Source organism: Drosophila takahashii, chromosome 3L, assembly GCF_030179915.1.
Source record: "Drosophila takahashii strain IR98-3 E-12201 chromosome 3L, DtakHiC1v2, whole genome shotgun sequence".
Lineage (NCBI taxonomy): Eukaryota > Metazoa > Arthropoda > Insecta > Diptera > Drosophilidae > Drosophila > Drosophila takahashii.
Window position 1 is genome coordinate 1,825,637 of NC_091680.1, and position 16,121 is coordinate 1,841,757.

General features: G+C 39.1%; 1 protein-coding gene across 1 annotated transcript in view; it reads left to right on the forward strand.

The window, feature by feature from the left end:
- Positions 1-16,113, forward strand: part of LOC108054692 (protein FAM135A) — a 29,586-nt gene extending 13,473 nt beyond the window's left edge. The window contains exons 3-10 of the mRNA XM_017137747.3: positions 2,402-2,724; positions 6,680-6,986; positions 9,538-9,567; positions 9,845-10,032; positions 10,575-13,530; positions 13,780-13,991; positions 14,178-14,418; positions 14,477-16,113. Coding sequence (XP_016993236.3) covers positions 2,402-2,724; positions 6,680-6,986; positions 9,538-9,567; positions 9,845-10,032; positions 10,575-13,530; positions 13,780-13,991; positions 14,178-14,418; positions 14,477-14,669 — 4,450 coding nt within the window. The 3' untranslated portion in view covers positions 14,670-16,113. The remainder of the gene's footprint in view (positions 1-2,401; positions 2,725-6,679; positions 6,987-9,537; positions 9,568-9,844; positions 10,033-10,574; positions 13,531-13,779; positions 13,992-14,177; positions 14,419-14,476) is intronic.
- Positions 16,114-16,121: the final 8 nt, after the last annotated feature.

Genomic DNA, 16,121 nt, shown 5'->3' on the forward strand with positions numbered 1-16,121 from the left:
CTGTACTTCGTCACGAGGCCTATTACAAGTACCTTGGTGTGATTTTGGATAGAGGACTCACTTTTCAGAGACACACAACCATGATCAAGCAGGCTGTGCTTTCAAAGGCAGCAAGTATGTCCTGGCTTTTATCACCAAGAAATAAGCTCTCACTGTCCAATAAAGTGAGAATCTATAAATCTATTCTCAGCCCAATCTGGAAATATGCATTACAAATCTACGGCATAGCGTCAAAGTCAAATCTGAACAAAATAAGAGTAGCGCAAAGTAAGATTGTTAGATCGATTTGTAATGCCCCCTGGTTCATGAGAACTAGAGATATAGAAAGAGATCTCAAAATTCCAAAGATAGGCGATGTCATACGAATGCACGCAGAAAAGCACTATAATCGCCTTGGCTCTCATCCAAACTCCCTAGCGAGGAGACTAATATGGAGACCTACAAGAAGAAGATTGAAAAGATACCACCCACATGACCTTCCTTTAAGATCCATTTAACCGTTTAAAGCTTAAAATTTAAAATATAAATAATATAAAGTTAATGTATAAACATCTATACCCACATTTTGTTATTCCCTGTAATTTACAACCTGCTCAAGCTGCCACATAGGTAGCAGTATACCTGTTATTGTTGAATAAATATAAACCTTTTATAAAAAAAAAAAAAAAAAAATCCCAAGAAACTTTTATTTGAACGTCGTGGAAATTGATGGATTAGCTGGCAAATGCGTTAGTCAAAGTAATATCTCTAAAAAAGTCAAGTCACAAAATAAACAGAACGAAGTACTTTAAAGGAAATGAAAAGGAATTTGAAATTTTCTTATAATAGTGTCTAAAAGTATGCAACAAAATTAGTTAACTTAGGTTTTATTCCGAAAATAAAGTCATTTTATTTTATTGCATACTTTTAGGCATATAATTTTCTTGACATCTCCATTTCAATTATTTATTTTTTAACATAAAAATTTAACTAGAAAATGTTTTGTAAATTTTAAATGTTTGCAATAATTTTGTAAACCAGTTCTTGTTCAGTTTTGAGTGGCTAATAAAAACCTAAAGTTTTTGCACTTGATTTTTTTTCGCACTGAATATTTAAGTGGCTCATAAAAGCTGTCTACTAAAATGTACTGTTTGTTTTTCCGTTTTCTATATTTTCGACTTTAAGTTTATTAAGGTCTTTAAATTTTAGTTCCTGCAATTAGCAACTCTGTGTGTGTGCAGGCAGCCAACGATGATGATTTGCACTTCGTAATTATGTGCAAACATTGAAGAAATCCGGGTCAATTGCGACATTGCACACACATTACACACACACACAAAACCAATGGGTATTGGTACAAAATATTTCAAATAAAATTGTTAATTTTTCTCCAATTTGTTGAGCATACTGGTCGACACACACGGAGACCTTTGAAGTGTTGGGCAAACAGAATTGCAGTGCAATAAGCAAATAAAGAGTGCACCACCAATCAAGAGCAGAAAAGGCAAAAAGGGGGAAATATCGGGGGTGCCAGTAGGATTTATATGCATATATGCATAGTATATAGTGACCGTAGCACTCACTAATTGTCAGCCAAGTGTTTATGGGATTTCAATTTGTCGCCGCTGCTGCTCTCGAAGAAAACGCTGCTCGTGTTTTAAAAATACATAAAAAAAAGTGAAAAAAGCAAAGCACAAAATGTGCGCAAATACACGAATCGTCTGCGTGTGCCAGTGAAAATTAAAAGGAAAAAAAGAAAAATAAACCAATTGTTAGGGCTGATTTTTATGTGTTTTCCTTTGATTTCCCTTTGTTTGCCTGTCACTGCAAATGAAGCTGCCGACGACCGAAAGTGTCAGTGGCCGACGAAACTGCTGGGAATTGAGGATTTCTGATCTTTAAATGTTTTGACAGCCAGTGAATGACGAGGGAAATTCGATACGAAGAAGAGGAAATATACTATTAATCAGAGAGATTTATGGATATTTATACTTATAGTTAATGCTAAAAGAACTACAAGTTTTACAAAGTAGTCAAAATTGAAAGATGTTTAATGTATGAAGCAATAAATACATTAGCTTAAAATAACAATTTTTCCCGAATTTTTTGGGTGGGAATTTTATTACGATTTTTTGCGAGGAAAATAATCTAGAAAAATTAAAAAATTATTAGAACTATTTGTAATTAAAAATCCTTTTCTTCAATAATAAAAAAAAATTGAATATACAATTTTAGATACATTTAAAGATTTTTAAAGAAAAAAATATCACTTCTACAAAGTAAAGGTGAATATTATAAAAATATCAGCTTAAAAACTCTGAGACCCTTTTAGAACGACACTTGCCACCCCTCACACCTGTCCCCTAATTGATAAAACATATTTAATTAAATGGATTTCCCCTCCCCCCTTCTGCTTTTCCAGGCTCTACCAGGTGCGCTGTGGCCTGCGTGTTTCGCCCCGTTTACCTGTGCAGGTGGAGACGAGCATTCCGGAAGCCAATGGCCCCGGAAAACAGAACGGACACGCGAACGGGGGCTCCACCGACCATGGAAGCAGCGACAGCGAGAGGGGGGAACAACTGTCGCCGGGGGAAGTGCCACGCCTCCACGAGGCGCCACCGGGGGGCAGCTGCACATCCGCCTCCGTTATCAACGGCAGCGGCGCCTCCCGCATCTTCCAGATACTCTATCGCAACGAGGAGGTTCCACTGCGCGACATCATCCACTTCAGGTGCCATTTACTAGGTGAGTACACTGGGAAAAAATTAAGCTATATCTCGTAAAAAATAAATTCATTAATTTTAATATTAAATCTAAAAGATTTATATTCTAATGTATTGATTAACAATTTTTTAAACTAATATTGAATATTATATATTTACGGAGTTCAGAATGATATGGAAAGGATTTTTAAATGTCCTATTAAATACTTCATGAAACACTTCCACTTGAAAAAATTCAAATTGGTTTCTAGGTTTTTGCCATTTCCAAATTTATAAAAATACCTCGTTTTTTAAAGAAAGGTGACTAACCTTAAAAGGAAAATCAAAGGCGAAAAGTAATGTTTTTTAAGAGTGTGGCCATTGGCCAAGTAGGCTAGCGCATAAATTGCACTTTCGAGTGCCTCTTGCCAAGAATGCGAAAAGGCATTGCGTTCTTCCGCATTGTTGACATTGCAGTGTTTGTTTTATTTTCGAGAAAAAGCGTGTCGACAAACATTATGCACAATTTCAAGCTGGAACTGCTTATTTCTAGTTTCATTTATTCATATTTTGGGTAATTGGAATTTAAATACATTTATTTAATGCCTAACTAAATTTATTTAAATTATAATATCCATTGAAATGGATTTTTAGTATGTAAAAAATCAAAATAGTGTGTAACTAAAGTTCAACTATTTAAAAATGTAAACTGTGAAACTACAGTTAAAGAATATAAAAAAATATTCTTATGTTTTTAAAACTAAATATCATTTTTTTTAACTACCTACTTAAAATTAAATAAACCTTTTTTTAAATCCCAAATTAAATTATAGCAATGTCAGCAGAATTGCCAAGTAGGCTGGGCTAGAAATGTGCACTTTGGCGAGTGCCAAGAATGCCAGGGAATTCCCCGTTGCCGCATTGGTAACATTTTGATGGCGAACCGGGGAAAACGGAACCCCAAAGCGGGTAACCAGACACCAAATCACTCGCCCAGTCAGCGGACAGCGAAACTTTCAGTGCCGAAATGAGTTTATTGTTCGATTGGAAGTATAAATCAAATTGTCAGGGCAAAGTTCTGCTGCTGGCCAGAGAAAAAAAACAGGGAAAAAACTAAAACTTTTGAGCTCCTGGGGGAATGGGAGTGGAGTTGATGACCACACGGGACAGATGCCGAAGACGTATGGCCCAGGGCACAGGACACAAACTTGAGTTTGGAAATTTCCCTTCCAGCTAATTGCATTTATAGCTGACTGCAGCTAAAAGGATTTTTGCTGCCCTGGCTGCAAAGCAATTACGAAAAGTTCTCGAACTCCTTTTTAGCAGAGGGTCTTTCCAAGCTAAAGGAAAAACTTGGCCCACACACTGACCCATTTTTTATTAATAACAAAAAGAGAAGACGCTGGACGAAAGGCAGAAGGCCAAGTATAAGGTGGAATCTAAAGTAAACAATTTGGTTATAGATTTTGGTAGTTTATCGACTCAAAAATTACTTAAAAAATTGGGAAATTTTGTAAAACACTTTTATGCTATTGGAAAATATTATACAGCTTAAAGAAAATTTCTATGTGGTTTTTTTTTTTAACTTTTAATACTTTTTAAGATTTTTGTAAATGTTATACCAATATAGAAAAACGTTTCTAAACCTTTAAAGTGGAAGTGGAATAAAGTGGAATTATTTTAAAGAATTAGTAGATCAAAAATAATACTTCCATGAGGAATGCCATAAAATCTATATAAAAATCCCATATAAACATATCCATTTAAATTCATGTTTATATAGTGTGCATCGTGTAATCTTTAATCCCCGTTTATAAAACAATCACATTTGGAAAGATTTTGCATACAGGGTAGCCCATACACCATAAAACACCATAAAAACCTCATAAAAACTTAACGGGGCAAAAAACAAAGGCTGTGTGGAAAAAGGCAAATTGAAAGTAAATTTCAACAATAACAAGAGGTGTGGAGGAGAGTGAGATGATGATGATGATGATGTGATGCTGGCGGAAAATGCGGAAAAGCCCATGAAAATATGTACACACGCTTGCCGAGGGCGGCAAGGCAAATGGAAATGTTGGATAAAAATATAAAGAGATATTTTTATTCGCATATTTATGGGTATTGTGTAAAGAAATAAAAGAGCGCAAAGAGATTTTCTTTCTTTTTGTATTTCGAGGTGTTTGAAGGCGAAAACTCGCTCTTGAAAAAGTGCGAGAACGATGATGAGCAGTTGATGGATGCCTATCCCTTATCCTTATTGTTTTTCCCACAGTTTTCTTTCCTTTATTTTTTCTCGCCTTTTCCACATCCTTCAACAACAATGGAAACATCATCCACTTGGCTGCCGAGTAAAGTGATTAATTCATTTGGACAAGTTTCCCCAGCAAAAGTGGCGAAGGGGAAATCTAGAAAAAGCCGCACAAACAAAAGTAACTTTTCAGTTGACAGCTCTCAGTCTGTTGTTGATGCCTCGCATGTGTGTTGTTGGGTTTTCCCCGGGCTTTCCCCGCTTTTCCGACGCCTCCTAACAATTTATCTTTCGTATAGTTCGCATACTGGGTTACTGCACCGCAGACAATAAAATAAACTGTGTCGAGAGGAGACGGAGGAGACCCTTGTGCAAATCCTCGGCATTTAAATTATTCCGGCCAAAAGCAATTGTCACCACGGACCACATGGCGGATGAGTGATGCGCAGGCAGGCGAAAGATCCCAGCAAAAATCTCAACAAGCTAAGAGATCTCTCCTTTTTATTGCCCTCTGCCATAAGTAAATCCCTATTTTATGAAAACAAATGAATTTTATGGCCCCACAAGAGAGAGGAAAAGGAATCCCAAGTAGCTGCCCCATAAACCTCCTCCATCGACATGTGGAGCAAATTGAATTTGATTAACATTTTCAGCTTAGGAAAGCGATGTGGGGGGATGTGCGGATTATGGAGCTATAGAGGTAGCAATATAAGGGGGATTGGGAATACATTGGTAAACTCTGATGGTTATTATTATGGAGTGGCAGGTGAAATAATCGCTGGTATTGATGAATATACCTGGAGATGTGGTAGGCTGCGATTAAGTTTTGGCCCACTTGTTGAGGAAATCTGCTTTAGAGGCATAAAATCTGGGCAGCTTTAATGGCTCTCGATTTTTTAAGACTCTCTTAAAAATTTCAAATGCAAACTCTACTTTATGTGGCCTTAAAAATAAATGTTATGACATACCAAAATGATACCTCCCTAATGGTCTTTAAAGATAAGTCAAATTGATTTTTAGAGCTTTTACTTTTTTAATAAACAAAATAGATAGGATATACATGGAAAACAGTTATCAAAGGTGTCTAAAAGTATGCAGAAAAAAAGGAAATCTTATTTCCCAAAGAATCCAAAGATCTTTTGCACTAAAAATATATTGTAGCATATTTTTAGACACTTTTATTAATGAATGCGCTACAAATTAAATAGTTTCTAACCTACATGTTTTATTTATTAAGCCTTAAGCTAATTCCCCCAAAATTTCTTGTAAGCCTACATGTAAATCATTATTATTTAATACTGGAACATTTGGCCTGAATCGACAATGAAACCTAATTGATTGAGTTGCCAAACCGAACTAGGACAACATTTTCCTGACTCATCGATTCACTTCGGTTTCCGGCCAACGATTTGCGGTCTTCGCAGAATTTTGATTTGTCTTTGTCGCATGCACAACTACATGGACATTAACCCATTTTGTTTTGGGGGTGATTCCGACCTACCCACCCACTCACCACTTACCCCACTATTCCGAGCCAAACTAAACGAAAATCAATAGAAAAACAAATAAGCCAAAGACGGAATTGAAATGGGAATTCTCGAAGGGAGGGGTTTGGGTTTGGTTTATGCAGGATGTTTGCATGCAGGATTTTCTGCCGCATTTATCCCGGGGATTTGCAGTTCACTCAACCTCAAGACGGATATTCACTACACTTTTTTTCTGATTTTTTCCCTTCTATTTTTTGCAGTTGACAGTCGTCACCTAAAGGAGTCCATTGAACGGGCCGAGTTCTCGCTGCAGTTGGAGCTCTGGTTTGGCGAGCAGAACGGCACGAGCAGCCTGAACGGCAATGGCAGTGGAATGGGAATGGGCAGCTTCTCGGGACCGAGTAGTTCCGCCCTGACACTGGCCTCCTCGAGGAACCTGCAGCTGAACTTCCATCCGGGACGTGGCCTTCACTACCATCTGCCCGTGCTCTTCGACTACTTCCATCTGGCGGCCATCAGTGTGGGTATCCATGCCAGCCTTGTGGCCCTCCATCAGCCGTATATCAAGTGAGTAGTGGAGGTGTGTGCCCGAGAGGTGCACTGGAAGAAACAATTGAAAAAGAAAATAAAAAAAAAAGAAATTTGAATATAAGAAATGCACAAATAGTCGGAATGGTAGAAAGTAGCAACTTCTTTTTAGAAAATGTAGGTACCCAATCAAAGGCAAAGAAATATCTGAAATATTTTTAGAAATAAATCATTTATAGGATACTTTTTTTAATAATTTTAAGAAGATATGTTTTGAAATAATGGTAATAAAAATAGGTTTATATGGATTGGCCTAAAAATAAATAGAGGCCATATTATTAAATCGTAGATAACGACCCATTCTAATTACATTTTAAAAACTCATTATTTTTATCGTTAAAAGAAGAGAAATTAGCATATATAACTAAAGCCTACAAGTTATACAAGTTTATCATAATTTTCTCGCCCTCATCTTTAATAAAAAGTTGGTTGGAAAATAGTAAATTCTAGGTGTAAAAGGTACTTTTAGTTTAGCATGGGATTTCATTTTTATAAAATGTCAAATATTGTACAGCTGGTCAAATAATTGTTTTTAGAAAGCTTTAATTTTTATAAAATTGAAAATATTGTGTAGATGCTCAAATATATTTTTGGTTTTTTTAGAAAGTAGTTTATAAATCATATTAAATTTTCTAAAAAGAAAAATAAATATTTTCCCCAGTGTAATTATGGGTTTAAAAGTCGTTCGTTGCAGGAGATGCAAAGTGGAGATGACAACATGATCTCTAATGTCAACGTTGATATAGTCATATTTTTCACAGTAAATTGAACCTGCTGCGTGGGTTGGGTTGGGGATAGGAATAGGAATGGGAAAGTGGGCGTGTCATTCCCACCCCTTTTTTTATCGTGTCCTGTTGCGTGGGGATTGCAGATTGCAGCATCAGCAGCGGAGAAGAGAAGCTGGGGGGAATTCCGTAGGCCAGTTACCCGCACAAATCATTTCCAACTCATTAAAATTGCACACAGGCTCCCCAGGATTTTCTCCTCCCATTCCGCCCTCTTTCTGTCCACTGTTCATACAAAAAAGAAAAAAAAATATGTCGAGGCATAAATTTTAATGACTCTCGCAATGCAATTGTCCTTTGGCTGCTGCAGGATTAAAAAGTCGGGAGAAAAAAAGAAGTCGCGATATATACAACACACAAAACTTGCACGTCTAACAAGATGCAAAAGGCGTTGCAGGTTCCCCAAAAAAAGGGGGCGTGGCTGTATCCTTTCCCGAGTTGAGTCAATTTTTTCCGCCGTTTGATTCGGCAAAAGTTTTCCATACTTCTGCGCCTTCTGCATTTTCCTCTTATTATCCTTGACAAAAAGTTTACCCCGCTTTTTCTGTGAGTAATTTTCTTTAATCTGTTTTGTATTGCTAAAAGTTGTCGGCAATTTTTCGTTGAACAAATCCTCTGCTACTTTTCAAACTCAAACCCAGAATGAGGAGGTCCTCATACGGCAAATCCTTTGGCAAACGGAAAATATGAAACGGAATTTGAAATTGACTGAGTCTATCTCTTTCGTATGAATAAAATATCATTTGTGCCTCTGGAATTCCTTGTTGACCTTGGCCTTTCCTTCGCCCCGATGCGGAATACTCATCCTGATTACCAAATCCCCTCGAAATCCCCGCAGTTTCCTCCTCCTCGTGAGCGAAGCCGTAAATTGCCTGATTATCTCGGCAGGCTGAGGTCCAATCATGCCCAGAATTCAACAGATTTACCAGTCCACCAGCGGATTTTCGGGGGCAAAACTTAAATATTTAAAACTTTGGGATTAAATCTTTGCAAGGCGATTCTCTTGCGCTTTTCCAATGAAAACTTTTCAGGTTTACAGGCTGGGCATAGTAAAACATCCTTTTTTCTTTTAGTTATTTTTTACAAAAGGTCCTTTTTAAATTTTGGCAGTTGGCTTAGCCTTTGTAATCCTTATTTAAAACGGGTTCACTGCCTTGCAATAAAAACTAAGCAAACAATTATGTTTTAGTTACTTTTTATGCGGGAGCTCATAAAATTAAATAGTTGATATGTTATTATTCGACCATTTACCTTGGTAGATTTATTTTTGATTTTATTTAGGGTTAATTTTGTATTAATCTTTTAAAAATTTTCTGTCATGGGCTTTGAGTAAATTTAGATAATTTAGTTAGTTTGTAACATTTTGTATATACGATTTTTTAAGGTCAACTAGCTTTTATATGCTGTATTATTTCATTGTACAAATAATTGTATTACGTAAATCTTGTATTAAGTCTTTACAAACAATACGATTATATTTTGTTGGCTAAATCCTTTTTTATTAGATACTGGTTTCAGGATTTTATAGTCCGCAATATAATTAAATGTTTCTTGTTAGTTAGTTGAAGTTTTAATTCAGCCATTTATCATTTTCTATAACCTCCGATTCATTTATCTCATTTTTTGCGCGCCAACAATACCGAAATAACCCCAAATATATGTATAAACCACACCAATATCACATTATAACGGATCTAACTTGAATAATTCAACACTGAACAACTGAAAACTGGTTGCGGTTGCAGGAAAAGCATGTTCTCGTATATGAAATTCTGGTAAGAGCCCATCATAACTCCATCGTAATTAAATCTCCGTAACTGTGTAAATTCCGTACTCTCGCTCGGTTCACGTAGTTGGTTTCTGCAGTAATATTTTCTCTGTGGCCAGGAGGGCTTGCTTTATGTATCCGTATTCGTATTCGTATCCGTACCCGTCCGTCCGCCTCTGTCTCTCTTTTTATGTGTAACTTTATATGGTAGATATGAACTGGATGTTCCGCAAGCATTAAACTTTAATTGTGGTCTTTTATGGCTTGCTCTATATATATTTTAGTGCCCCTCGCAGTTCGAAGCCGTGGAGTGCGGGCAAGCTGAGCTGCAGGGGAAACACTTCGCCGGGACCCTTGGAGGCTGTGTTCTTTGGACCCCAGATCGGTGGCACCACCAAGTGCAGCGGCGGTCCGGCGGGCAGGCTGCTCCAATCCAGAGCCATTCACCGGGAGATTTGCTGTTTGCTGCTAGGTATGCATGCTGGAACTTATCGATATTTATCGATCTGTATTTGAAATTTTTCAAATATTAATTTTTACTTAAGATTTATTAAAGAAAATAAATTCTTTAAATAAAAAGATAGATATTTTGGTTCGATATCATATTTTTAGTGCATTTTAAATTTCGATATTTCAATCGATACGATATTTTCGATATATTGCAAATCAAAGAATTTTTGTATTTCTTAAAGATATGTCTGACTATTGAAAGTACTTTGGTTTGTATGTTACTACAAAGTGTTACATTTTATAGTTTGGTTAATCTATAGATCCCAAAAATTGTTAACATATTACATCGTATCATATATTTCGATTTTTCCATAATTTCGATATTTTTCGGATAAGATATTTCCGATATAATTTAAAATATATTGAGTTCTGTGTTAAAGACCAAGTAAATAGCTCAAATTATTTTGGATTTTTTTAATTTCGATAATTGGATCAAATCTATTTAATCGAAATAGTGATTTATTACACAGAACTGGCTATCCTAATTAATACCCCCACTTCCAGGTGCCATTGAACAACTAAAGGCCACTCTGAACGAGTTCAGTACAGTGTTACCTCCGAGTATAAACTCGCAGATAGGATCGCCACCTCTGCGAGAAAATGACACGGGAGAAAGACTGCAGCTTTTGCTGGAACAGGCGAAGCAATTGGAGGCGGAGGAGGATTTCGCCATCAGGGCCAATTCGGATATAGCCCAACTATGTGCAGAGAGCATTTTCTGGTGGCGTCGAGTGCTCCTGGCCTCCAGATCCTCCACAGCAGTTCACACACTCTTGGCCAGAAAGCATCATATATTAAGAGTGCGAAGATTCGCCGAGGGTTTCTTTGTGCTGGAGCAACCGCGTCATGCGGCGGCAGCTGGTTGCCAGGATCAGGCGAATGGCTCCCCATCACCTGGTCACTGCCAGGGTTACGTGGCCATTGCAGAGTTGGCCAGGAGGAGTCGCTACCTGCAATCCCTGCCTCCTTTGCCCGTTCATTGTACGCCCATCGATGGAGATGCCTCCTCGTTACCCCTGATCTTTGAGGATCGCTATGTGGCGCCCAATAGCAACTATAGCAGGCGAAGATCGGGCAGTGATCCCCAGCTGGAGGAGGGCCATCAACCTGCAGGAGTTGGTAATTCAAATCCAAAGAAAAAGGTGGACAAAACCCACTCGAGCAGCAGTTTGAATGGAATTAAGGACTGTCTGGCCTGCCATTTCGACTACGATTATCCGCAAACGAATGGCTCGGGAGGTCCAGCTCATCCGCATGCCAAGTGTGTGATTACCCCGAGATTCGCCTTGGGTGGAGAGGTGCTCCAGGCGAGTCTGACCATTGCTCCCAGTAAGGAGGCACCTCTGGAAGTAGCTCCCCCATCCACATTGCGTCACAATCTGTCCAGGCATTCGGTCACCGGGTTGCTAGAGGATCTGGACCTGGATTCCAATCTACCAGCGAGACACAGTAAATCCCTGGATCAACTGGACGGGTGTGATGGGTTAATAACCAACCCGGTTACCCTGACCAATAATCATACGCTACCGCGTCTCCAGGCGGATGATCTGATGAGGAACATCTGTGAGTTTCGTCAGAGGTACGGAAAGTTCGACTATCTCCATGAGATCAAGCTGCTCAATCCTCCCAAGCAACAGGTGGTGGTTAGTCAACCACAGAACCACTGTACTAATGGCTATAACTCTTTACCGAAGTCTATGGTTCCTCCGAGGAACTCCTATCCAGGAGGAGGAGTTCCTCCCACCCAACACACCACCATGCCCCGGAGCAGTTCCTCCCAGATCCCGCGAGCTGTGGAGATTGCCAGGGTGCGGGTGTCAGACATCAAGGAGATGCTGCGACAGGGTCAGTTGAGGAAGGAGTCGAGCAGCTCCGAGAGCGACATGATGCAGAAGCTCCAGATGCTGAGTTCGAATAGTGTGCCCTTTCGCTTGGAGGGAGCAAACAGTAATAACAATACCACCACCAGTAGTGATCCCAATACCAGTGGTTTCAGCGAATCCCTGCCTAATCTGGCTCCACCTCCGGAATTCGATTCGGATTCGCAGTTGAGGAGGCAGAGGAGCAACTCCACTTCGTCGCTGAGCGAGGAGAGTGGCTGGGTGAGCAGCCGGAGGAGCTCCTTGGCCATCTCCAGTCCAGATACCATCACCAGTACGGGTTTAACCAATAGACAGAGGCATACCCAACTGAATTTAGGAATGGGTATGGCCATGGAAACTAGACTAAATGGAGAGCAATTGAGATTGAGACTCCAGAAGGTCCTGGAGCAACAACAACTCCAGCAGCAACATCCTCACAAGACCAGGAAAAGACAAGCTATGGGTTCCTCCAGTCAAAGTAGAACACCTGCCCGCCAGCAGAGCGAAATGCACAAGAAGATCTCCTCGGTGACGGTGAATATCAAGAGGGAGCGTTCTCGTTACCAATTGGATAGACTGCGTCAACTGCCTAATGGAGAATCCACGGAGGTGGAGGAAATGGAGCCACCGCCCAGGAGGAATCGTCATAAGGCGACGACAACCTCCTCCTGCGAGAAATCCAAATCCGATTTCGATATCACAAGTCTGAAGGACATACAACCCCTGGATGCAGTGTGTCTGCCGCCTCCCCAGCAGTTTCAGGATCAGGAGCAGCAGGAAATGGGTTTGGTCCTGGCTCCACCGCCACCCGATGAGTTCCGAGATCCGCCACCCGAACCAGCTCCTGCTGCACTTCCTCCTCAGCAGACGGGAAAGACCAAGGCTATCATACCCTGTCATATAACACCACCTCCTCTGAAGGAAAGACAACCCATAGGCGCTATAGATAATCCAGTTTACCACATCTACGAGTCACTGCGTCCCATCTCCACGCCGGCCATCTTCAGTAATAAACCTGTGCTCAAATCGCATAGTCTCGCGGAATTGAAGAGACCTTTGAATCAGACTAATCCCTCAGTTAACCACCAATGTAAAACCCATACTACCAATGGCAATGGTTTAGAGAATGGCTTAGACCACGAACAGGATGAGAACAAGGAGAACTCCAATGGTCAGGTGACCAGGACTTCGAAACAGGGACATAGTTCCAATCCGAATCCCAGTTCGAAACACAAACGGAAGGGTGGAGGACACTCCACCGTAGTTCAGGAGGCTCCTCCCAGCATCTCACTACTAGAATTCGAAAAGTATCGCGAGGAGTTCCGCAAACAGATCAAATACCAGGGTAGCATATACTCCGACTACGTCCAGTTGGCCTCGGAACTTCCGTACTTCTATATAAGTGATGAGTACCGCGCTTTTTCGCCCAATGGAATGCACCTGGTCATCTGTGTCCATGGTTTGGATGGCAACTCGGCGGATTTGAGGCTGGTGCGTACTTATTTGGAACTGGGATTACCAGGTGTTAACCTGGAGTTCCTGATGTCGGAGCGAAATCAGGGAGACACCTTCTCGGACTTTGACACCATGACTGATCGGTGAGTAGAAAGGGATATTTATATTATTACCTTAAAGGTATCTAATGTATCTAAATCATTAAGTTTAGAAATCACTTTTTATGCAGTAAAAAAAATTTATATATACATATATATTGTTGCATACTTTTACACACCTTTTTCAAAACTTTCCAAACCCTTAGTTGATATAATCTTTACTTGAATATTTGGGAAATATAATAAATACTATATATTTACAACTTTCTCTTCAAATTTGTATTATCCCATTAGGCTGGTAACCGAGATACTCTACCATATCGATAGCTGCGCCTTGAATCCCGCACGAATCTCATTTGTGGCCCACTCCCTGGGAACAATAATTGTGAGAAGTGCTTTGGCCAGGCCACAAATGAGACCCTTGCTGCCACGTCTGCATACCTTCCTCTCGCTATCGGGACCTCATCTGGGAACACTGTACAATACTAGTGGATTGGTTAATATGGGTGAGCTCTTACCACTAAGGTTCTTAAATCATTTATAAGGATTCCAAAAGTATGCACAAAGAAGGTTGCCTTTCGGAATGGATTAAAAATATATTGTTGCATACTTTTCGACACCTTTACAATTGATTTAAAAAGTTTAGGAATATCTTATAACAAAATATTTCTAACTTATTACTTTTCTCGTAGGAATGTGGTTCATGCAAAAGTGGAAAAAGTCAGGATCCCTGCTGCAGCTGTGCATGCGCGATACCACCGATATGAGGAATAGTTTCCTGTACAGGCTCAGCCAAAGGAGCACCCTGCATCATTTCAAGAACATCCTGCTCTGCGGCTCCAGCCAGGATCGCTATGTTCCAGCGCATTCGGCTCGATTGGAACTCTGCAAGGCTGCCATGAGGGACAGCTCCTCGCTGGGCACCATTTACAGGTGATTATTAAAGCAGGTTCTCTCTAAAGTTTATGAATATATAAATTTCTTTTTCCAGGGAAATGGTGCATAATATTATCGCACCGATTTTGGCCAGGCCTGAACTGACTTTGGCCCGATTTGATGTCCATCATGCCCTGCCCCATACGGCCAACACTTTAATTGGTCGAGCGGCTCACATTGCTGTTCTGGATTCGGAGTTATTTATAGAAAAATTCATGCTGATCGCCGGACTGAAGTACTTCAGTTAACCAGATCACTAAGGAACCAACAATACTGCTGACTTTTAAACTGTCTTTAGGAGAGTACTAGTACAGAATCGCAAGGGTTTATAGATATTATTATGAAATGAAGACAGGTCAATACTTAATAAGTTTCTATAGTTTAACAAATTTAAATTTTTTATTTACAATTGATATTAATTTTTGTTTCATTAGGAAAGAATAACATAATTATTTTTACCCTCAATTGTATTTATTCAAAAATTATTATTTAACTTCTTCAACTGTACTTTTTTTTAAAAACAAAAAAACTTTTTAGATACACAGGGTACTCATACATGAATCGAAGACAAAACAAGAACCAGAGTCATCAGATCAGCCAACTGATTCCAATTGATCTGCGATTGGAACAAGGAATTTATTAAAGCAAATCGTTAGACTTGAATTTTTTACAAATGCAACTCTTTTGTAGCGAATTGATATTCACACTCACACTCACATACGAAAAAATCAAAAACCAAAGAATGTTTAATCAAAAACCTATAACCAAAACCAAAATGGCAGCATAACTGTTGAAAACACACGTGTTAACGATAATTACATTTTTAGCTATAAGAGTTGAACGCATACAAAGCAAAAACAGAAGCCAAAGACATCATAAGTAGTGTTAAATTCCAGTTCAAAACTATAAGCGAGACTTTTTCGAAACGGTTGAATTGCAAATGGAAAGTGAACGAAGAGAAAACAAGAACGATCATGTTAAGTATACGTAAACTATCGGTTATCGATGGGAATTGAGCACGGGCAAGGCAAGGTTGCATTTTGATGAAAGTAGCGAAATAGTATTAGCAATTTTTAAGACTAATCGAAAACACAAACAGAGACAAAATGGTTTTTTCCAAATCTTTTTACTGCTAGACAAGAGAACAAATTTAGAAGATTTAGAGATAGAGTAGTGGTAGTGTTGAACTAGTCGAGTTGTTGGTAGCTGAGTGCATTATTGGATCGTCAATTAGGTTGAGAGAAGGGTTTGGTTGCAGATTTAGATTTTTCATTGGGAACAAGATCGGTAGAGCAGTTAGGACGAAACTTTGCAAATTCATAGCCTAGTCTTAGCCATATAACTCTGTGTTTTCTGAGCTTTTTCCAGTCGCTGTTGTGAACTACTTACTATTTGTGACCCTACCAGAAATTGCATTCTTCTTACGTGTATAACCGTCCTAAATGTAACTACTTTATCAACTTGCTAATGCGAAAAAAACAGAACATGTGTAACTGGTTTTTAAAAGTGTTTGTGTGCAACAGAAAACAAAACTGAATGTGTGTTGAAATGTTTCCTAGGGCACTACGAGATTTTACTAATTGTATTCGAACCAAAATTGTGCAAATTCCCCTCAGTTGCAGTTTAAATGTTTTCTTTTCGAATAAAATATGCTAAAATTCAATTTTAGTGGAATATAAGGCGATTGTGTTTTGACTTTA